Source organism: Esox lucius, chromosome 5, assembly GCF_011004845.1.
Source record: "Esox lucius isolate fEsoLuc1 chromosome 5, fEsoLuc1.pri, whole genome shotgun sequence".
In the NCBI taxonomy this organism is placed as follows: Eukaryota; Metazoa; Chordata; class Actinopteri; order Esociformes; family Esocidae; genus Esox; species Esox lucius.
In genome coordinates, this window is record NC_047573.1 from 36,060,309 (window position 1) to 36,084,388 (window position 24,080).

The 24,080-nt window shown below is 40.5% G+C and overlaps 1 protein-coding gene across 22 annotated transcripts in view; it reads right to left on the reverse strand.

Moving 5' to 3' along the window:
* The window catches only part of ablim1b (actin binding LIM protein 1b), a 262,796-nt gene that overhangs the window by 188,695 nt on the left and 50,021 nt on the right, over positions 1-24,080 (reverse strand). For 8 of the 22 annotated variants that reach the window (XM_034292376.1, XM_034292371.1, XM_034292370.1 and 5 more), the window contains exon 1: positions 13,256-13,725. The exons of 1 other annotated variant lie outside the window; for it this stretch is intronic. In XM_034292376.1, coding sequence (XP_034148267.1) covers positions 13,256-13,508 — 253 coding nt within the window. In that variant the 5' untranslated portion in view covers positions 13,509-13,725. Of the gene's footprint in view, positions 1-13,255; positions 13,727-24,080 lie in introns of those variants that run through there. 13 more of the 22 variants (XM_034292383.1, XM_034292382.1, XM_034292375.1 and 10 more) reach the window with 3 other exon arrangements.

The following is a 24,080-nucleotide window of genomic DNA, read 5'->3' on the forward strand; positions in this document are numbered from 1 at the left end:
TTTCTATGTAATATATACGGATTGTGCATGTATTGAGTTAGAGTCTCCTCGGACGATTATGTTTGTAAGCGGTTGATGCGTCTCTCCTTTTTGCAAATAAATAATTAATAAACGTTTAATTGTGCCGAGAGTATTCCGTCTCTGTACTTCCTTCTTAAAGAGTTCTGATCGATAAAATTACCATCACAATTCCAACAGAATGTGCATCTTGATCAGTCTATGTCATGAAGTCGTTAATTGAGTCGTGGTAGCGTAACATTGATCATGTGTCAGTGATGTAGGCTACTGTAACACTTTTCACATGCCAGAGAGAACATTTGCAGCTTATCATAGAATTTAAAATGGTATTGTGTTGTATTTTTCTTAGCCCAGGGTTAAGCCTTAGCCCAGGGTTACCAAACTCTTGTGTTAACACAGGCTAAGCTAACCCAGGGCCAGTCTTAGCCTGGGACAATGCCCTGTGTAAAGGCCTTATTTTCCATCCCCCCCACTGTAATGTACATGGGATAGGTTTTGCGGAAAAACTCTTCAGTATCGCTGTGAATGTATTATATGAAATACTTAGGAGAGTTTGTAAATTTACAAATATAAGCTGAAAACATGAGGCACTTTGCTACATCCAGAAAAACAATATATAGTTTTCTCTATTTAACCCCCAATGCCACACACTATAATGTACAAGGAATTCATATTGCCTCATTAGATCGCAGCTAGTGGGGTTTTTTAGGAGTCTGGCTAGTTACTCCATCTAAAATTATTCTGTTGACATGAACATTATATCAGACAGTTTAGCTATTAATAATTATAATTTTAGATATAGTGCTATGAATTCCAGCCTCAGTAGCTAATTAATCCACTGTTTTCATTTGTACAATGACTTGCTACTATAGGCAAATATTTAGTGGAAAACAACGTTGCTATGATTATTTCATTGAAAAAAAAAACTACCAAGCAGAGTAAAAAAATGGCTTACGTTAGGGATATAAAATATGTCTTGAGTTCCTTATTTTCATCTTCGAAACATTGCAAAATTCTGAAACGTTCTATCAAAAACTGATGCAGAAAAACTAATCCATGCTTTTGTTTCTTCTGGACTAGATTACTGCAATGCTCTACTTTCCGGTTACCCTGATAAATCAATAAATAAACTTAAATTAGTGTTGTACACGGCTGCTAGAATCCTAACTAGAACAACAAAATGTGAACACATTACTCCTGTACTAACCTCTTTACACTGGCTGCCTGTTAGGGTTAGGGCTGATTTTAAGGTTTTATTATTAACCTATAAATCAATACATGGACTTGCTCCTACTTACCTTGCTGAAATGATCCAGCCATACATACCTAAACGTACCCTACGATTACAAGATGCAGGCCTTTCAACTGTACCTAGAATTTCTAAACAAACAGCCTGAGGCAGGGCCTTTTCTCATAGAGCACCATTAATGTGGAATGATTTGCCAATGAATGTTAGAAATGCAAACTCAGTACAAACTTTCAAGTGTCTACTAATGACTCATTTCTACAGCATGGTCTATGATTATGTGTAGGAGGTGTCAGTTATTTGTTTTCTAATGGTGATTATCTTTTCATCAAAGTAGTTTATGTATTCATTACAGCTAAAGTGAAGACCCATTTCACTTGTTGAGCTTTGCTTTTTTGTTAACTTTGCAAATGTGGGTTGGATTTCTCCAGGTTGGAGAAATAAGCTGATCGAGCAGATGTGAGTGATTTTTGTTATTGTAGTGTACTGTCTATCCAGGCTAGTCTGAATACTTTCAACTTGGTGGAGCGCCACTTTCGCTCCAATATTCTGGAGGCTTTCTTGGGTGCTCTAGTGTTGTCTTTGTACCTGGGAGCAAGTTTCTTGTTGCGTATTTCTTTTGTTTTTAGTGGTCCAACCGTATCTAAAGTATTTTTCCAGTGTTGGGTTCAGATCCTCGATTTGATCGTTTGCGGATTTATTTACTCTGTCGTTGATGAGCGAACTTGTAAGAATATCAAGGAATCTATTTGTAGTCCGAGAATTTATAGTACGGCTTTTGAAACTCATTGTTTGCGGATCAAGTGGATTTCTTGTTTTAACGGTAAATGTAATAAGACAGTGATCCGATAATCCAGGATTTTGGGGGGAAATTATTAGATCTACAATATCTACAGTGGGGAGAACAAGTATTTGATACACTGCCGATTTTGCCAGTTTTCCTACTTATAAAGCATGTAGAGGTCTGTAATTTTTATCATAGGTACACTTCAAGTGTGAGAGGTGGAATCTAAAACAAAAATCCAGAAAATCATATTGTATGATTTTTAATTGCATTTCATTTGCATTTTATTGCATGACATAAGTATTTGATCACCTACCAACCAGAACGAATTCTGGCTCTCACAGAACTGTTAGTTTTTCTTTAAGAAGCCCTCCTGTTCTCCACTCATTACCAGTATTAACTGCACCTGTTTGAACTTGTTACCTGTATAAAAGACACCTGTCCACACAGTGAATCAAACAGACTCCAACCTCTCCACAATGGCCAAGACCAGAGAGCTGTGTAAGGACATCAGGGATAAAATTGAAGACCGGCACAAGGCTGGGATGGGCTACAAGACAAGTTTGTTCTCCCCACATAAATATTAGCAACACCCCCTCCTTTTCAAGATGCACAGGGGATATGATCACTATGATCACCTGTTGAAAGTCTCAGTTGGCCCTAGCAGCGACTCAGGTTTAACTGGTCGACGGCATTTCTTCCCAGTGACCAAGAGTTTTTGCCCGACTGCAGGAGCTGTGCCGGGCGGCTAACAACACAATTGTTTCTTCCTGGTGGCACAAACGCAGTTTCTCATTTCTACACTAACATAATCCTTGCCTGAAATTTGCGTCTGAAGCCGGCTTCCCCTATAATGTAAAAAAAAAATAATGGTCAAATATGTACTATTGTGTAAACATTTTATTGACAAAAAATGCGTTAAAACACGTTCATCTCTAAGACTAGTTAGTTCAGAATCAGCTACAGTGCATTTCCCTGTTGAAGCCGAGCGTCCATTGACTTCAATGGGGCTGTTTAGAACAGTTTTTTTCAGTGCTCCGTAAGTAGACGGAGATTGGATAAATGCTGCGATTATGTCCCGCCCACGGACGCTCAGCGTATCTGGGGGTGAATGAGGAGTGGGCGGGCCTGGACTCAGGGCTTCCGCGTGATAATTGGAGGATCTGACAATCTGTCAAACTGCATCTCCTTTTGACTGACAGCGGTCTGTACTATAAGAAGTCACTGAAGCTATTTCGCGCTCAGTCCCATTGCGGATTTCTCAAGTTTATTCGAAAGACAAACTGCTGCAATATTTCTTGATATTTGTTTGGTGAAATTGCTAGCCGATTTGCATCATACATTTCACACAATTATAGGCTACACCACAATCCTTGTTTCAGTTTTACAAAGTTTAATATATATTTTTTTTATGTTTCATTAATTCATTCATATACAGTAGTAGGCTAGGCTAGCGTCGTACGTGGGTGAAACTGCGTACGATGGCAGACAATGCTAATATTGTCAACCTGATTTTAGCAAAGCCATTAATAAATAGAGTAAAATTATATTTGTAAAAAAATAAAAACAATATTGTTCTGTCACAAAATGTTATGTTATTGTCTGGGGTCCAAAAGACCCCGAGTGTCACTACAAATGAGGATGTAGGCTGAAAATGAGCTTCATCTCTTTGAAAGACCAGCAGGTGATCACTGGTGATAAGGCATATTAATGATACTTAGCGTTGGGTTTTCAGGGGTGAGTAGTTCCATTAATTATGTCCAAGAGTCCTGGTGTAGAAAAGTTGGGTAAGAGGTCAATAGATAAAAAATATTGCGTTGGTAAACTCTGGAAGTAGAATTTGAGTAATTAGTTTATATAGAGTAAATTTGAGTAAGTTTTGCAGGTAGCCAGGTAGGTGACAGCAGGCAGCGTACAGCACGTCAACAATTCCACAATACTGTTGAACCTTAAAAAATACAGTCTTCAAACCTTTTGATGGTGAACACTATATCAAACCCTAAATATTTTTATACAGCTAGAAAGCACACCACATTTTCTTCAGGAAATGCACTTGTCTAATTATGATTATTATTCCTCCCAGCTCTACAGCCTAAATGGTAAAAGCTATACACAAAATCTCCAAAACATCCCACATCCTGGAACTCGGGTTGCTTTAGCAGATCTTTTTGATAGTTACACTAAACAAAATTATAAACGCAACACCCCCATTTATAATGAGCTGAACTCAAAGATCTAAGACTTGCTCAAAAGGCCTATTTCTCTCAAATATTGTTCTGTCTAAATCTGTGTTAGTGAGCACTTCTCGTTTGCCGAGATAATCCATCCACCTCACAGGTGTGGCATATCAAGATGCAGATTAGACAGCATGATTATTGCACAGGTGTGCCTTAGGCTGGCCACAATAAAAGCCCACTCTAAAATGTGCAATTTCGCTGTATCAATCAAATTTATTTATAAAGCCTTTTTTACAACAGCAGTTGTCACAAAGTGCTTTACAGAGACACCCGGCCTTAAACCCCAAGGAGCAAACAACAGTAGTGTTGAATTTCAGTGGCTAGGAAAAACTCCCTAAGAAGGTCGAATTTTAGGAAGAAACCTAGAGAGGACTCAGGCTCAGAGGGGTGACCAGTCCTCTTCTGGCTGTGCCGGGTGAGATATTTAGAGTCCAATTGGAATAATAAATACATTTCTCTGGTCTAAATCCAGAATCTATTTGATTTTAGACTAGGTCAGAAGTATGACCAGGTGGACAGGGACAGCAACGGGCCCCCCAAACCAGGTAATCCGCAGGTGTGGACCAGGACCTCATCTCCTCCTAAAATTTAAAACTGGAGAAGACTGAAAAAAAGTTAGTAGTGCATTCCTCATATCCCCCAGCACAATAATATAGCAGCGTAACACCTTGGAACTGAGACGGGGGGGTCCGGTGACACTGTGGCCCTACCCGGGGGAGACCCCGGACAGGGCCCAACAGGCAGGAAATCAATCCACCCACATTGCCAGGCATCAACCAAAGGGACACCCACCAACCGCAACCCCCCTGAATGACGGCCGAGTATTGCTAGCAGCGTACAGCCCAATTGCACAAGTGCGCAACAGAGAGTCAACAACAAGCCAGTGACTCTTCCCCCGAAAGGCATTGGAGGGAGGGCATCCCAGTGGCGACGAGAGCCCACATGGCAATACAGCAAAGGTGGACAGTATCAAGCCTACTGGTCACCTTCACGCCCCCGGGCCAGGCTACACCTAATTATAAACCGTGCTGTAGAGATGAGGTTTTAGTAGACACTTGAAAGTTTCTTGCGATCTAAGGTTACGTGTAGGTATGTATGGCTGGATCATTTTAGCAAGGTAGGAGCAAGTCCATGTACTGATTTATAGGTTAAGAGTAAAACCTTAAAATCTGCCCTAACCCTAAAAGGCAGCCAGTGTAAGGATGCCAGGACAGGAGTAATGTGTTCAACATTTTTTCAACTTTTTCTATTTAGGATTCTCGCAGCCGTGTGCAGCACTAATTGAAGTTTATTTATTATTTATTGACACGATGTGTTTCACACATTTAGGCTTTCCCCACTGCAAATAATGAAATGGTAATTGATTTTACACATGCTAATTTGCGTGATTACCGTAAATTTAGTATTAGGCTGTATCTTTTGGATCGCTTGAGCTACAGCCACGAAGCCAACTTTTTTTACACAAGTTTAAGCTATCCCTACTTGAAATAAGAAATGTTTATCGATTTAACATATGCTAATATGCGTAATTAGCATGAATTAGCAATTAGGCTGTATCTGTTGAACCGTTCAAGCTACAGACACAAAACCAACTTTTTTACACCGGTTTAGGCCATCCCTATTTCAAATTAGTAAATGTTTATCAATTTAACATATGCTTATTTACGTAATTAGCATTAATTAGCCATTAGGTTGTATCTTTTCAACCGTTCAAGCTACAGACATGAAACGGATTCTCATTCAAGAGTTTTGACTGTTTCCATTTAATGTACTGACACGTTTATTGATTTTATGTATGATACTTTGCCTAATTAGCGTAAATTAACTATTATGCTGTACCTCTTGAACCGTTCAAGCTACAAACACGGAACCAACTTATGTTTTACCAGTTAAGGCTATCCATCCTTCAAATTAGGAAAAGTTATTTGATTTTACATATGCAGATTTGCGTAATTAATGTAAATTAACTACTAAGCTGTAACTTTTGAACGGCTTGAGCAACAGATGCAAAACTAACGTTTCATCAGTTTAGGGTATCCCTACTTCAAACTTGGAAATGTTTATAGATTTTACACATGCTAATTTGCGTAATTAGCATTAATTAGCAATTAGGCTGTATCTTTGGAACCATTTGAGCTACAGACACATAGCCAGCTTTGTTTCACACGTTTAAGCTTTACCCACTTCAAATTATGAAACGTTTATCGATTTTACCTATGCTAATTTGCGTAATTAGCCTGAATTAGCCATTAGCCTTTATCTTTTGAAACGTTCAAGCTACAGACACAACCCTGATTTTCATTCAAAAGATTAGACTGTTCCCATTTCATTTGAAATGCTTATTTATTTTACGTATGCTAATTAGCATAATTAGCATAAATTAATTACTAGGCTGTAACAAGTAGCAAATCATGAAATACCATATGTGCGAAAGACCAGGTAATGTTAAGTTGATCAATCTTTTTTCTTTACCTGAAGGCAAGTAAGGTAGGTAAAACACTCTAGTCTGTCATTTACAACATCAATAAAAACATAAATATAATGCAATTGAAAAAAATAGTAAGGTAGACGATGAATGGGAATGTGGTTGTATTTTTAACTATGTTTTAAATTTCTGAAATGATATGTAATGACACGCTAGTAAACATTGTATGTCGCTAATAATTACAAAACATTGATGATTTGATAAAGTAATTTGTTGGTATAAAAGAAGATATTTTTCAAAACTGCTACTGACCAGAGGGCTTTTTTGCAGGCCTAGTGATGTCAGAATCAGAATTTTATTTTTTATAATTTAATATATATTTTCATTAACGCTAGATGTATTTTACAAAGTTCATTCCCATCAGTCTAGTGACGTAGTTTCATTGCTTTTCTCTCCCTCGGTTGTGCGGTTTCCAGAGCAGCTCAGATAAATCAGAGCTTTTATCCAATCAGATTTTCCACATGTGCTGTCTCCGGGGGAAAATCGATCCTGAGACCTATAGAGTTGAGTGAATCCCATCTTCTGTTGAAGCAAATGGGGAGGAGGTTCTTGATTGTCATATTCTTCAACCAATCAGATTTCAAGTTTGCTATAAAGAGCCTATTATTTGGCACTCATCAGCCTTCTAGCTTGCCTAGTTGCCTGCATGTGCATTTTTCAGGTGGTGTGATCGGAGAGCCAGCTACCTACAGTGGGGAGAACAGGTATTTGATACACTGCCGATTTTGCAGGTCTTCCTACTTACAAAGCATGTAGAGGTCTGTAAAATCCAGAAAATCACATTGTATGATTTTTTAATAATTAATTTGCCTTTTATTGCATGATATAAAATTGATTAAAATCCTGCAGCGCACGCAAGGTCCCCCTGCTCAAGCCAGTGCATGTCCAGGCCCATCTGAAGTTTGCCATTGACCATCTGGATGATCCAGAGGAGGAATGGAAGAAGGTCATGTGGTCAGATGAGACAAAAATTTAGCTTTTTGGTATAAACTCCACTTGCTGTGTTTGGAGGAAGAAGGATGAGTACAACCTTAAGTTGAGTTACATAAGATTCAACTAAATTGTGGTACAAGAGTAATCACTGTGCCCATATCCATGCATCATTTATAGTATAACGGTTTTACAACTGGATTTTATTTTTCAGACACAAAATACATAGTTTAGTTGAATAAGAGGCACGTCATAGGATAGTAAAACAAATTGTGAAAAGTGTTTGCATTAGAGTCATTTCTGAGATCAGTTGTGTTGAGATCAGTTTGTAGTTAAAATGTATCTTCGAAGAGGGAATGCCTGGTCAGCCTGGGGCCTAGGTGCTCTGCGCCAGGTAGAGTGGCATCTGCGGGCAGCTGGAGGGAGCCAGCCTGAAGAGCCATGCCAAATACTAATGCAGCAAGTGTTCCTCAATCACTGCATCTCCCATAGGCACCAACGTCAACCATCCCGAACCTACAACGGGCATCAATGACGGCCAGAAGGACAATGGAGTAGCCTCCCTTGTAGTTAAAATACAGGGACCCTGAATGGTCTCCAGTCCTATGTGGTTGGCTCAGGCATGTAGTCCATCTCCAACGCTTCCCAGATGACCCTATAGACCTCAGCAACGATGACAGCCACAATACTGATGCCCACACGGTAGCTGTGGGCAATGGTCCTAATAGAGTCACCAGTTGCCAACCTGTAATGACAGAATGTTGACCATTTGTATATTAAGTAGCAAGCTTTAATATTCATATTAATCTACATTAACAAAGTTAATACAAAATCTGCAAGGAAAGACAAAAATTGCAGTCTTATTTATTCATGAACCAATAGAATAATACAAAGAATGATAAATTAGGTGGTAATGGTTAATACAGTACTTTAACTGATAACATTAGACTAATATCCATACACAACACTATGTTAACACAATTTTACCTCAGACATATAGCCAGTCGTTGTCCAGGTCTGAAGGGTTCCCTCCAAAATGTGTTTTGCCTTTTGATGAAGGGGCCAACTCTGCAACTTGTCAAACCAGGCGGTGTCCATCTGAAAATAGGATTTTTAAACGCGCACGATCTAGACGAAGCTCCTGCACCAGTGGTGGTACTCACCATGCTCCTTTCTAGCTTGCAGAATTTCCTGCTCCCATTGTTGTTTATTAACCCTTTCTGCGGGGGCTGTCACCGCTCTCTTGAACTGCCAGTATAGAAGAAAAATCCAATGAAATCCTATCCGTTGTATTTTAGTGACTTTCATTTTAGAAAAGAACGGAACTAAGATTGATTTGCTACTCTGTTGTGTTTATGTTTGACCCGCCTTTTTCCCCTTGAACAAAATCCCTCAAAATCCCTTTAACTGAGTTTATGCTCAGCTCAAAAAGATTGTGAAGAGCTCTTTTAAATAAATAAAAATTGTTGGATCACAGAATTTGTGTTTTACTGCTGTTTAAGTGTAGGCTATTATACAGTATAGCTATTTAAAACATATGTCTGGTAGCTCATGTGTATGGCCAGATTCTGGAATTTTAACTCCATATTGGCTGTTTTGATAAGACAAATAAGTGTGCTTGTCTATTAAATAACAATGATGCAAAATTAGGCTACATTGCGGCATTGCAAAACTATTCTAAACTTGATTTAAACATACTAAAATTTAGACGCAACTTTTATTTATTTGTCAATGTAATTGATTTGGAACATACCATTTTGAACACCATCCTTCGATGACTTTTCCTAAATAGGTGTAGCATATATTACATGTTCCACTGTCAGAATTCTATACTCACAAACTGAAAACTATTTAGAGACTAATTATCGTTTGTTTTACATTGTATTCCTACTTAATAATTGATTAGGCATGTGAGAGTACAAGTATTGTAACAGGTCCTTTCTTCACCCGTCTCACTGTGTGTGTTAATGTGGAGTAATTAACAGTAATTTGTCGACTTTAGGCCGTTGTACTGTAAATAAACGAATTACAGCCATTTTATTAGAAACTTTAGAAAATCTGAAAACCTCTGTAAATATGAATAAAACATTGATGGGTTTAAAGTGTAGCCTATTGCCTGTTTAACAAACTAAACGTCCTTCATGTAAACATGCTATGTTAAACACTTGAATTATATTTTTGCTTGTGTGTACTGTGGCATATTGTCCTTTATCAAATAAATTATTTTTTTATAATTTTTATGTTTTTATTTATAAAAACAGATGCAGTCTTCAGGAAATATTAGTGCAGAAAAGTGGCATCAATGACGCAATAAGTAATGTACTTGGTAAAAGTCTGCAATTAGCCTACATAAATGTTAACTTAATCAACAGCTATATTTCCATTCAAATAATTACAATTAATGAAAAGGAAGAGATTCACGTGTGTAGACCTATAACATGGAATCAAACACAGCAACATAATAATCCATGAATAGGATTATAGTAGACAATATTCTTCCGATTTGAATGTTTTATTCTGGCCATATAAGCACAGATGCAGGCTTGAATAACAGCAGTTTCAGGCGGGTTTCGACGTTCTCACAGATGCCTCCTGGTGGCCATTATTATTTTTAATTTGATGTTTTTGTCCATGCCGCACAGCACTGAAACTTGCCGCAGTATACTGTGGTATAACGAGGCATACTGCGGCATGCCTCGTCACGGACCGCCCCCTTGGCGGTGGAATTAAACGAGCGACATCTGTATGACTGATAAGTCAATGGGATGAGAATGTCTGTGTTTTTATTGTAGAAAATGGTTTTCTATACTAAACAAAGCATTAAAGCATTAAAAATATTACAGATGTACATCAAACAGTGGAATGGTGTAATATACAGATTTGAGGTTAGAGGACACTTGGAAATGGCTCTTGACACCACTTACTAAAATAGCTGCCCAGATCTAGCACTACTGTCTATCAAGCATTTAACAATATTTGAGTTTTAGCCTGTCCATGAAAGAATAGAAAAAGGCTAGTGCCTGAATTCTTTTTTTTGTTTTATACAGAATACCTTCACTGTGCATGTGCTGACCACACATGTGCACATACATTGCAGTTATAATGGGCAATGGCAGTATAGGTGTAAATCTCAATCTCTTCATTTACCCTTGAGATTAAAGAAAGAAAATACGTTTGCACTCTATTTAAAGTACTATCCTCTATCTTCCTACATTAGACCATAGCCATTTTGTACTCTTAAATTAAGAAATTGCTGAAAACTATTTCATATCGATTTATTTATTCATATTCTGAAAAGTACAGTCATATGCATTGTGCTATGCATGACAGTGGCTAATTATATATTATTAAGGAAATGTAACTACCATGTGCATAGTTAGATTAGCACCTCTAAATCTGAGGCCATGGTTCTCAGCAGGAAACCGATGGAGTGCCTCCTCCGGGTAGGGAATGAGGCGTTACCCCAAGTAAAGGAGTTCAAGTATCTCGGGGTCTTGTTCACGAGTGAGGGGACAATGGAGCGGGAGATTGGCCGAAGAATCGGAGCAGCGGGGACGGTATTGCATTCACTTTACCGCACCGTTGTGATGAAAAGAGAGCTGAGCCGGAAGGTCACCTAAGGTCATGAAGGCTGGGTCATGACCGAAAGAACAAGATCGCGAGTACAAGTGGCTGAAATGGGTTTTCTCAGAAGGGTGGCTGGCTTCTCCCTTAGGGATAGGGGACAGCTCAGCCATCTGTGAGCAACTCTGAGTAGAGCAGCTGCTCCTTTGCATCGAAAGGAGCCAGTTGAGGTGGTTTGGGCAGGTAAGGATGCCCTCCAGGACGTCTCCTGGAGGTGTTCCAGGCACGTCCAGCTGGGAGGAGACCTCGGGGTAGGCCCAGGAAAGATTATATTTCGACACTGGCTTGGGAAGTCAGAGCTGTCAAATGTGGTTTGGGAAAGGGAAGTTTGGGGTCCCCTGCTGGAGCTGCTGCCCCCGCGACCCGATACCGGATAAGCGGATGAAGATGAGATGAGATAAGACACAGTTAAAGCTAATAAAAGCACCAATGACAGATCTCGTGTCTCGAGCAGTTCAAAATGTACAGCCTAGTAGTTAATTAACATTAATTATGCTAATTAGAATACGTAAAATCAGAAATTGCAGTGGGGATAGCTTAAACTTCTGAAACGCCAGTTTTGTGTCCGTTGCTCAAGTGGTTAAAAAGTTACAGCCTAGTAGTTAATTTACGCTAATTACGCACATTTGCATATGTAAAATCAAATAACGTTTCCTAATTTGAAGGAGGGATAGCCTAAACTGGTAAAACATAAGTTGGTTTCGTGTCTGTAGCTTGAACGGTTCAAGAGCTACACTGTAATAGTTAATTCACACTAATTACGCAAAGTAGCATACATAAAATCAATAAACGTGTCAGTACATTAAATGGAAACAGTCAAAACTCTTGAATGAGAATCAGTTTCATGTCTCTAGCTTGAATGGTTGAAAAGATACAGCCTGATGGCTAATTAATGTTAATTACGTAGATTAGCATATGTTAAATTGATAAACGTTTCCTGTCTGTAGATCTAACCAGTTCAAGAGCTACAGCTGAATTGCTAATTCATGGTAATTACGCAAATTAGCATACATAAAATCGATAAACTTTTCCAAATTTGAAGTAGGGATAGCAATAGGGTTTCAACAGTGATGCTGAAATCCTGAGAATAATGTTAAGATAAACAATTAGAGGGTTCCAGCAACTTCATTCCTTTGCCCCCTAATGAACAATTATAAGAGGGTTCCAGCAACTTCGTTGCTTGGCCCCCTAATGATAATAATAAAACAAACAATTATAAGAGGGTTCCAGCAACTTTACAAACCAATGGTAACCATAACAATAGTGTTTTACCAGTGAACTGCTGAAACACTAAGAACCAGAACAAACACAATGGGGTTTCACCAGTGAACTAGTGAATGTACTAAAACTTTACTCTGTACCAGGAATGGCTAATTCCTTTTGTCGGTAAAGGTTAAATGGTCCTTAGATGTTTGCAGACTTTAGTTTTATTTATAAAATAATTAGTGTGAAATTATTCATGATTATATTACAGGCTGAGGGAAAGTCTTAAGTCCTACACCTGTCTACTAATCAAATTATTCTACAATTTTCCCAAATGCAGTGTGTTATATTGCCTGACACAGACAATGGTGCATTGATAATTATTTTGTTTATTGTTGAAGTCGTTTGTTTTTAACCATTGTATGAATTTATCTTCATCCAATCAATGTGATCACATTTAATATTGACTCATTATTTGGCAAGCACTGACCAGCTATCACATTATTTTTGTCCAATGCGCAAACATCATACAGTAAATGGTACCTTAAGCATTACCCATGTTTTTTTATGGTTTGGAATGGGTCAGGGCCAAATGTTTGGAAATGTACAATTTAACAAATAGTGTTCCTAAAATGTTTTACATTACAATTCATTCCTTAAAGGTATAAAGAAAAGTAATGAATTGTCCAGAATAAAATTATAACTCTAGGTAATGAGTGATTCTTTACCTGGTCCCATTAATTCCATGTCCGGCGGCATGCCAACCATCCGCTCACAAACCAGATAGTCATTGGGGTTCAGGAAGGGAAGCTGATCCATCATTGATTGTTTCGGAATCAGGTAGAGAACCTCAGCAATCTGATTGTCCTCAATGATCGACATGCGCCTCACCGAATTCTTGCGCATGGCCTTATCCATCACCACCATATCATCGCCTCGACTGGAGCCACAGATCTTGCCCAGGCTGCTTAGGTTTGGCATGTCAATACTAACAATCGGCCCAGCAACAAGGGTTGAAAACTGACAGCAAATTAGAAACCATGCATAAGAGCTGACAGCCGAGAAAAGGCAAATAACTCAAAAACAGTAGGATAGTCGAACGGCATTGCAGAGCGCAAAAACATCAGATGAGAGGAATGGATAAAGCAGTGAAAAGCCTAACTCCATTTGAACTGTCCAAGGTATTAAGCTTACCTCTAAGACTTTGTGATGGATTGACTGTGCCGTGTATATGTATTGTCCATCGAGAGCTACAAGACAAACAACTACTCACTCCCGTAAGAAGATTAAGAAGGATGTATTTTTAGGCTATATCTCTAGGTAACGAGCCATAGGTCAAGAAGTCTAGTCAAATGACTGATGCAGTTGTCCAGTCTACCTGCACTCACTCTTATACAAAGGTGTGTCCCTGAGGCAATTCAAAACAAGAACAGCGTGCGTCCATGGTAATCTCTTGTGAATTGGGAACTCTTTAAGAAGATTACAAACCTCAGCCTTGTATTTTCTTTACCATTGCATGTATTACAGTTTAAATAAATCACTTCATAGGTAAAGCCACCTTTCAGTTAAGCCAAGTCCTGCATTGTCTTGTCTAATTCTGTGATTGTGTGGGATAAAATATAGGGACCAAGCAAAAACATGGAATATTTCCATGAGAAAATTTCCATGAAATTCCCAATACTTACATTAAGTCAAGAACAGTAGCCACAATCATGCCTCTACCCCAATTATTTGTATACAAATTCCACACAAAAAGGTTGTGCCATGGCAGGTCAAAACATAAATTAAATGGTTGTGTAGTATCAGTGCCTGGGTAGGGGGGAAATAGGTGCAGGAGATATATTTTTCCAAGTAAGCCCAATATTTGATAGAAAATACTGCAACATTACAACCAAATACTATAATGCCTTTGTAATTACGACCCAGGATGGTTCTGTTTTAGAATGTGTTCCCTTTTATAAATCTCTTGGATACTGGTTGGATTACAAACTCAAAAAACACATTTCTGAACTGGTAAAGAAGTTAAAGGTTAGAATCGTTTTTTAAAAATAGAAACAAATCATGCCCGTCATCTCAGCATAGAAATGTTGTGCAAGCCACTCATGTCAGTATAGTACTAGTTTAACATTTTAGATACAACTGTAAAGTAGAAAGTAGAGCTGCTCCACTTCCCAAATCAGTTTTGGATCAAAATTGAAGGAGGAAAGTACATAACATACTTTGAAAGAAGGTTAATTTTTAGGTCTCATCCATGATGACAATGCCCCCATTCACACGGCACGAGTGGTCACTGGTTTTATGAATATGGAAATTATGTGAACCGAATGCTATGGTATTTGCAGTCGCCAGATCTCAACCGAATTGAACACATGGAAGATTTTGGACTGATGTGTTAACGGTGCTCTCCACCACCAAAACATCAAATGATGGAATATCTTTTGGAAAAATGTTGTTCCATCCCAGGTACAGAGACTGGTAGAATCTATGCCAAGGCATTGAAGCTGTTCTGGGGTCTCATGTTGGCCTAACACCTTACTGAGACACTATACAGTATGTTTGTTTTTCCTGTAATTTGTCACCCGTTTGTATGTACCTGCTTCCTCTTCAGAAACCTCTGGATTCAGTCTACCATACATACAGTGGATATAAAAAGTCTACACACCCCTGTGAAAATGCCAGGTTTTTGTGATGTAAAAGAATGAGGTAAAGATAAATCATTCAACTTTTCAACTTTTTCCACCTATAATGTGAACAATTCAATTGAAAAACAAACTGAAATCTTCGAGGGGGAAAAATAAAAACCTTACAATAAACTGGTTGCATAAGTGTGCACACCCTCTTATAACTGGGGATGTGAATATGTTCAGAATTAAACAATCACATTCAAACTCATGTTAAATAGAAGTCATTACACACCTGACATCATATAAAGTGACTGATTAATCACAAATAAAGTTCAGCTGTTCTAGTAGGATTTTCCTGACATTTTCTTAGTTGCACCTCAGAGCAAAAGCCATGGTCCGCAGAGAGCTTCCAAAGCATCAGAGGGATCTCATTGTTGAAAAATATCGGTCAAGAGAAGGGTACAAAATAATTTCCAAAGCATTAGATATACCATGGAACAGAGTGAAGACAGTCATCATCAAGTGGAGAAAATAAGACACAACAGAGACATAAAACTAGACGTCCCTCCAAAAAGTATGAAAAGACTAATAGAAAACTGGTCAGGGAGGCTTCCAAGAGGCCTACAGCAACATTAAAGCAACTGCAGGAATTTCTGGCAAGTACTGGCTGTGTGCTACATGTGACAACAATCTTCCATATTCTTGATATGAATGGGCAATGGGGAAGGGTGGCAAGACTGAAGCCTTTTCTTACAAAGAAAAACCTCCAAGCCCGGCTGAAGTTTGCAAAAACAAACATCATATCCCCCAAAAGCACATGGGAAAATGTGTTATGGTCTGATGAAACCAAGGTTGAACTTTTTGGCCATAATTCCAAAAGGTATGTTTTGCACAAAAACAACACTGCACATCACCCAAAGAACACCATACCCACAGTGAAGCATGGTGGTGGCAGCATCAAGCTTCGGGGCAATTTTGTTCAGCTAGAACCGGGGCCAAAAAGACTAGGGTGCTGTAATAAAATCAAAAGGTGCTTCAACAAAGTATTAGTTTAAGGGTGTGCACACTTATGCAACCAGGTTATTGTGGGCTTTTTATTTTTAGGTCACATTAAAGGTGGAAAATGTTCTGACATGATTTATCTTTGTCTTATTCTTTTACATCACAAGAACCTGGCATTTTAACAGCGGTGTATAGTCTTTTTATATCCACTGTATTATTACTGGGGCAAACTTTCATACACATGATTGTCTATTATATTAGATTTGCTGGGACTCCCTGACTTCTAGAACGGCAAGACACTGATTCATGTTTGTATTCTGGGTTATATTGGTGATATCTCACCAGAAGATTGTTTTTAAGCAGTTGCGCTCGCAAGATTTGCTAGTACTAAAAATACCAAGATCATTCTCTTGGAAGTTAAAAACAGTGTAACCTAAGCCCCATTTTTTGTAATGCCTCGCAAAATTTACTTAATTAAGAAACATTAGTGCCTATAAAGAAGTTCAAATGTTTGATACAAAACCATTTCACTGTGTACTGTTATTGCTTTTCTAAAAGTGTGTGCTCACTTTCCTGTGTTTCATTGTTTGCTTTATTATTTGTCCTTTCCGTAACACAGGGATAAACTGTAACAGAGACTTTGGTCTCAGCTTGATTTGCCTGTTTGAATAAAGGTTGAATAAATAAAAATGAATAAAATGATTCCCTTATTCAGTGAGTGAGGGATCAAAGCTACAGTTGTAACACTCAGGCACAGCCTATGCTTGGCTGGCTGTTGCATTTCTATATTCTGTCTTTAAGTTCTAATCATTCAGTTTCTAGGTTTTTCACATTGAGTCTTTTGTATGCATGGAAGACCTAGTATATTGTTCACATACCTCTGTACCTGTGTCCTGCTACTCCAAAGATGTTACAACACTAATATATTTGCCACATAGCTGTTTCCATCAACATTTACCATACTGTAATAGCTATATTGACATATACATTGAAATAAAGATAAATTATCATTAGTTGTGCTAAAAGTTACGTTTTTGAATTGGCATATGACTCAAATTAGTAATTATTGTATAGACTAGTCCTCAGTCGGAAAAGGGTGGCTTGCCCACTTCAGGTTGGTGGAGAGTGCCTGCCTCAAGTGGAGAAGTTTAAGTATCTAGGGGTCTTGTTCACGAGTGAGGGAAGGATGGAACGGGAGATTGACAAACAGATCGGTGCAGCTTCTGCAGTAATGCGGTCGATGTATCGTTCTGTCGTGGTGAAGAAAGAGCTGAGTCGCAAAGCGAAGCTCTCGATTTACCGGTCTCGATTTTATCTACGTTCCTACTTTCACCTATGGTCATGAGCTTTGGGTCATGACCGAAAGGACAAGATCCCGGATACAGGCGGCCGAAATGAGCTTTCTCCGCAGGGTGGCTGGGCGATCCCTTAGAGATAGGGTGAGAAGCTCGGTCACCCGGGAGGAGCTCAGAGTAGAGCCGCTGCTCCTCCACATCGAGAGGGGTCAGCTGAGGTGGCTTCATCTGTTTCGGATGCCTCCGGAACGCCTTCCTGGGAAGGTGTTCCAGTCCCGTCCCACCGGGAGGAGACCCCGGGGAAGACCTAGGACACGCTGGAGGGACTATGTCTCCCGGCTGGCCTGGGAACGCCTCGGTGTCTCCTCCCGGTGGGACGGGACCGGAACACCTTCCCAGGAATTACATACCAGGGAATAGAAAAGCAGACATTTCTAAAATGTACATTAGTTCAAGAAATTCCATAACACTAGCGAGCTTTTCAACTGCCATCCCTTGCAAAGTTGGCAACTAGGAAAGTATTCCAAGTATGCATATGATAATGGTCACATACACAATAAGACATCTAGAACAAATATTTACAATTACACAATTTTGAAATGTAATGACACGCCAATTGACCAAATTCACAAAATGGCAGATTGATGTGTTATCACCAAGTGAAATCCCACTCTCCATTGCAGCAAAATGTATTTGATAAGCATTTTTGTGTGAATCTCGGCCAGTGATATGCTAGGCTAATAGTTATATACAAGAGTTAGATGTCTAGGCATTTAGTATCAGTACAGTGCTTTAGAGAGCATTGGCAGAAGTCAAACACTAAAAAAAGTGGACTTCAAAGTTGGATGACATTCTACACAAAAAGGCTGGACACACTCTGGAACAAGGTAAAACTTACAACAAAAAACATTTTCATTAAAATATTCTAGGAACAATTAATACTATAACATAATCTACTTCTAAAAAATATACAGTACCAGTCAAAAGTTTGGACACACCTACTCAAAGGTATTTCTTTATTTTAAATATTTTCTGCATTGTAGAATAATAGTAAAGTCATTAAAAGGGTAACCGTACTTTAATAACAAAGCCAACCCTTTCCTTGTGCTTCTAGCAAAATATTAATTTGTGATAAAATATAGCCTACTGCTGCAGCTATTTGATACAGATTTAATTTCTATCTAAATTATGTTCATGTTTGCGGTGTATACTGATACAGGAATTGCGCACAAGCAAGCCCAGCAGCTCCAATCAGGTATTGATCAATGTGTGCTACACACATGGGAAACACATGCAGAAAATGAATTAGCCAGATATTGTTAGTTTTTGCCAATAGTGGAATAATTTCAGTGATGCGTTGATTAGTTAGTAGTAAGGAGTCTTTTTTATTTACAATATATTAATGTTAAAGAACAGGTAAAGGTGCATCTTGACTATAACATTTAAACCTACAAGAATTTTAAACAATTACCAAACTTTTCCTATAACTCAATGCCAACTGAAAGATTCATTTTTTTAACATTTAACTAAAAACCTTAACTGCAGATGTCTTCTGGTCATGTATGTTTGTATTCATGCAAGTAGGACAGTACAAATGTTACAAATGACCACTTTAAAGTAGAACTAAGGCATTTATTGGAATTCTGAAGTACTTTAATGTGGAAAAATGGGTACGTATTGAACAAATAATCAAAACTATAGGTATGAAAAACTGACAGTGTTCAATAACATTTAAAAAGACATCTGCCTAAACAATTGAAGATGGAATTAAAAGTAAAATGTACAACACCAGACAGGTGAGATTGCTATTTTGGTATGAAACTGAATGGGTGGGGATTACAAAATGCACATGAAAAGACCTGAGTTACATACCAGGGAATAGAAAAGCAGACATTTCTAAAATGTACATTAGTTCAAAAAATTCCATAACACTAGCGAGCTTAAGCTTCTCAACTGCAATCCCTTGCAAAGTTGGAAACTAGTAAAGTTTTCCAAGTTTGCATATATTATTGGTGTTGATATTGAGCTCACAAGCCAGTCTGCCAGTCGTCAGTGATACATGTTTCAGGCACATTGTTAGGACCATCTGCATCATGGCATCGGCTCAATACATAGATTCCCTGCAGAAGACAGGGTATTTTGAGCTGGTGTCAGCAATATTCCAATGCTCAGAATTAGATTGGTGCATCCTTATCTGTGCCTAGTGTCGATTTATATATGCCATGCCAACTCTGACATATTTTCCTATTTTTTATTACTTCTCTGCATGTGGTCGACAAAATATCTAGTTAGTACAAAATGTCGCCGCTTGACTTTTAACCGGAATAAGAAAACGGGAGCACAAAACACCAATTTTGGCATCCCTCAATTGGCTTCTTGTTGGTTTCAGGACTGACTTTAAGATTTGAATGCTTGTCTATAAGGCTTTAAATGGATTGGCCCCTTTATATCTGTCTGAACTTTTACATCGTCATTCTTCAGCCCGAGCATTGAGGTCAGCTAACCAGTTATTTTAGTTGTCAGGCTAAAAACAAGAGGGGATCGAGCATTCGCGGTGGGTGGTCCCATCCTCTGGAATAGCCTACCACTGCATATTCGAAATGCCCAGACTATATACACTTTTAAGTCATGGCTAAACCCCTTAATGATGATAAAAATGTTGAGGTCTGTGACGTCGCCCGGTATGGCGCAGCCGGGGACCCATAAGGGTGTCCATCAGTGCACATGGCTTTGTTGTCGTTTCATCTGACCTGTGGCCGTATGTCTTGGACACTCGGGTGAAGAGAGGGGCGGAGCTGTCAACTGGTCACCACCTGGTGGTGAGTTGGATCCGATGGCGGGGGAGGAAGCTGGACAGACTCGGCAGGCCCAAGCGTACTGTAAGGGTCTGCTGGGAACGTCTGGCCGAGTCTCCTGTCAGAGAGAACTTTAATTCCCACCTCCAGCAGAGCTTCGACTGGATCCCGAGGGAGGCTGGAGATATTAAGTCCGAGTGGACCATGTTCTCCACCGCCATTGTCGAAGCGGCCGCTCGGAGCTGTGGCCGTAAGGTCTCCGGGGCCTGTCGAGGCGGCAATCCCTGAACCCGGTGGTGGACACCGGAAGTAAGGGATGCCGTCAAGCTGAAGAAGAAGTCCTATCAGGCCTGGTTGGCTTGTGGGACTCCTGAGGCAGCTGACGGGTAAAAACAAGTGTATGTATGAGCAATGTTGAGTTTTGTAATAAAAATGGTTGTTTAAGTCAGCATTAACTTCTAAGTTGCATTATAAGGCAAAACGTTACAAAGTTACCAGCAAGGTCGCGTATAAATTTGCATGAACAACGGGGAATCGTTGACAGGTAAGGATAGGTTATTTCAGGTAATTAAAACATTCATAAAGGCCACCACCACCACCATCATCTTCTTCCGCTTATCCGGGGCCGGGTCGCGGGGGCAGCAGTCTAAGCAGGGATGCCCAGACTTCCCTCTCCCCAGACACTTCCTCTAGCTCTTCCGGGGGGACACCGAGGCGTTCCCAGGCCAGCCGGGAGACATTGTCCCTCCAGCGTGTCCTAGGTCTTCCCTGGGGTGTCCTCCCGGTGGGACGGGACCGGAACACCTTCCCAGGAAGGCGTTCCGGAGGCATCTGAAAAAGATGCCCAAGCCACCTCAGCTGACCCCTCTCGATGTGGAGGAGCAGCGGCTCTACTCTGAGCTCCTCCCGGGTGACCGAGCTTCTCACCCTATCTCTAAGGGATCGCCCGGCCACCCTGCGGAGAAAGCTCATTTCGGCCAACTGTATCCGGGATCTTGTCCTTTCGGTCATGACCCAAAGCTCATGACCATAGGTGAGAGTAGGAACGTAGATTGACTGGTAAATCGAGAGCTTCGCCTTGCGGCTCAGCTCTTTCTTCACCACGACAGACCGATACATCGACTGCATTACTGCAGAAGCTGCACCGATCCGTCTGTCAATCTCCCGTTCCATCCTTCCCTCACTCGTGAACAAGACCCCTAGATACTTAAACTCCTCCACTTGAGGCAGGCACTCTCCACCAACCTGAAGTGGGCAAGCCACCCTTTTCCGACTGAGGACCATGGCCTCGGATTTGGAGGTACTGATTTTCATCCCCACCGCTTCACACTCGGCTGCAAACCGTCCCAGCGCATGCCGAAGGTCCTGGTTAGAAGGGGCCAACACGACAACATCATCTGCAAAGAGCAGAGACGAAATCGTGTGGTCCCCAAACCTGACACCCTCCGGCCCCTGGCTGCGCCTAGAAATTCTGTCCATAAAAATTACGAACAGAACCGTTGACAAAGGGCAGCCCTGCCGGAGTCCAACATGCACTGGGAACAAGTCTGACTTACTGCCGGCAATGCGGACCAAGCTCCTGCTTCGGTTGTACAGGGACCTGACAGCCCTTAGCAAAGGACCCAGGACCCCATATTCCCCAAGCACCCTCCACAAGATGCCGCGAGGGACACAGTCGAATGCCTTCTCCAAATCCACAAAACACATGTGGATTGGTTGGGAAAACTCCCATGAACCCTCCAACACCCTGTAGAGGGTATAGAGCTGGTCCAGTGTTCCACGGCCCGGACGAAAACCACACTGTTCCTCCTGAATCCGAGGTTCTACTATCGGCCGTATTCTCCTCTCCAGAACCCTGGCATAGACTTTCCCGGGGAGGCTGAGAAGTGTGATCCCCCTATAGTTGGAACACACCCTCCGGACCACCTTCTTAAAAAGAGGGACCACCACCCCGGTCTGCCATCCCAGAGGCACTGTCCCCAGACCGCCACGCGATGTTGCACAGGCGTGTCAACCAAGACAGCCCCACAACATCCAGAGACTTGAGGTACTCAGGGCGGATCTCATCCACCCCCGGTGCCTTGCCACCGAGGAGTTTCTTGACCACCTCAGTGACTTCAGCCCGGGTGATGGACGAGTCCAGCTCTGAGCCCTCATCCTCTGCTTCCTCAATGGAAGAAGTGACAGCGGGATTGAGGAGATCCTCGAAGTATTCCTTCCACCGCCCGACGACATCCTCAGTTGAGGTCAACAGCTGCCCACCTCTACTGTAAACAGCGTTGGTAGGGTACTGTTTCCCTCTCCTGAGGCGACGGATGGTTTGCCAGAATCTCTTCGAGGCCAGCCGATAGTCCTTCTCCATGGCCTCACCGAACTCCTCCCAGGCCCGAGTTTTTGCCTCCACAACCACCCGGGCTGCAGCCCGCTTGGCCTGTCGGTACCCGTCAGCTGCGTCAGGAGTCCCACAAGCCAACCAGGCCTGATAGGACTCCTTCTTCAGCTTGACGGCATCCCTTACTTCATTCATAAAGGCGTCTTTTGAAATTGTACAACAGAGATCAACGCAAGATTGTTTTCTACACATTGGTAGAAATGTTTAATAATAGGCAACGTTGGTTAAAAAAAAAATACTATAGTAATTGTGTTAGTATGGGGTTATGCTGTCACTTCCGTAATTAAACCCTGCAGCATCCACAATAGACAGCTGGTGTTTCAAGCGTGGAGTACATCGTTTCTGTTGTAAGTACAAGTTATTTTATTTGAAGTAATTTATTTGAATTGTGATGCAACTTTTTAAGAATTTGTAAATCAATTTTACGATTGCGCAATCCATTCATTTTTAGCTGTCTTTCATATTGCCTGTTTAAATCTCCGGTTTAGATTGAGCGGATTTGAACACCGACCGTGTTTGGTAAACAAATTTTTGGACCTCCAAATCTTGGTAAGACTTTTGACATTATTGTTAATCAGCTTTAATTACCTGTATACGCTTGTTAATCCTATTTGTATTTAGTTCAAGTGACCGGCATCTGCGTCAGTTGGACTGGGTGGTCAGACTGTGATCTTACACAACCTGAGCAGATACTTTGTGTAAGTTTAATTATTTACAGACATTTTTAGTCTTGTTCTAAAGTGTTATTAACAATTATGACTATGCATACTGACCCTTGGTACAACATTCTATATTCCAACAGATTGAGGACAGCCGGGTGATGATACAAAGTACATTACCACAATGGGGTCAGTTACGGACACCCTTCCTTGTGGCTGCACAGCGTGAGGGGATTTTTGTTTTCTTTCAGGCTTGAAAGCTGAAGGTAATACAGCCAACTCTTCAAAACTGCGCTGTATGTAAATGTATGTTTGAGTTAGAATATTCAAATCTGAAAAGTGGATTGTTATTTACACGTTAAACCAGAGAAATGGCGAAAGATAATGCTAACGACAGTCCAGACACGGAACAGCCAACAACCTCTACAAATAATCAATCGACCATACCCCAAAATACAAATGAACCAACCGCTACTTTGTTAGACAGCGATGCGCACAATAATCCTCAGATACAAGGCTTGTTAACCGAGCTTAGTAGCCCCCATTTTTCACACGATCTAGTTGACACTCCTTCGAGCTCTCTGATGCAAACTCAGTGCAGTGATGGCGATGTTAGAGTTATACAGCGTAATGCGTTTGACAATGTGGAATTACGACAGTTGATAAATTTACAAAATACTGGTGAAGTTGGTGATTTTGACACATTCTACGCAAGTATTATGGCAGGCTTGGATACTTTGATTGTTAGAGCCTCAGACTTTGTACAAGGGCCTGGTGATCGTCTGC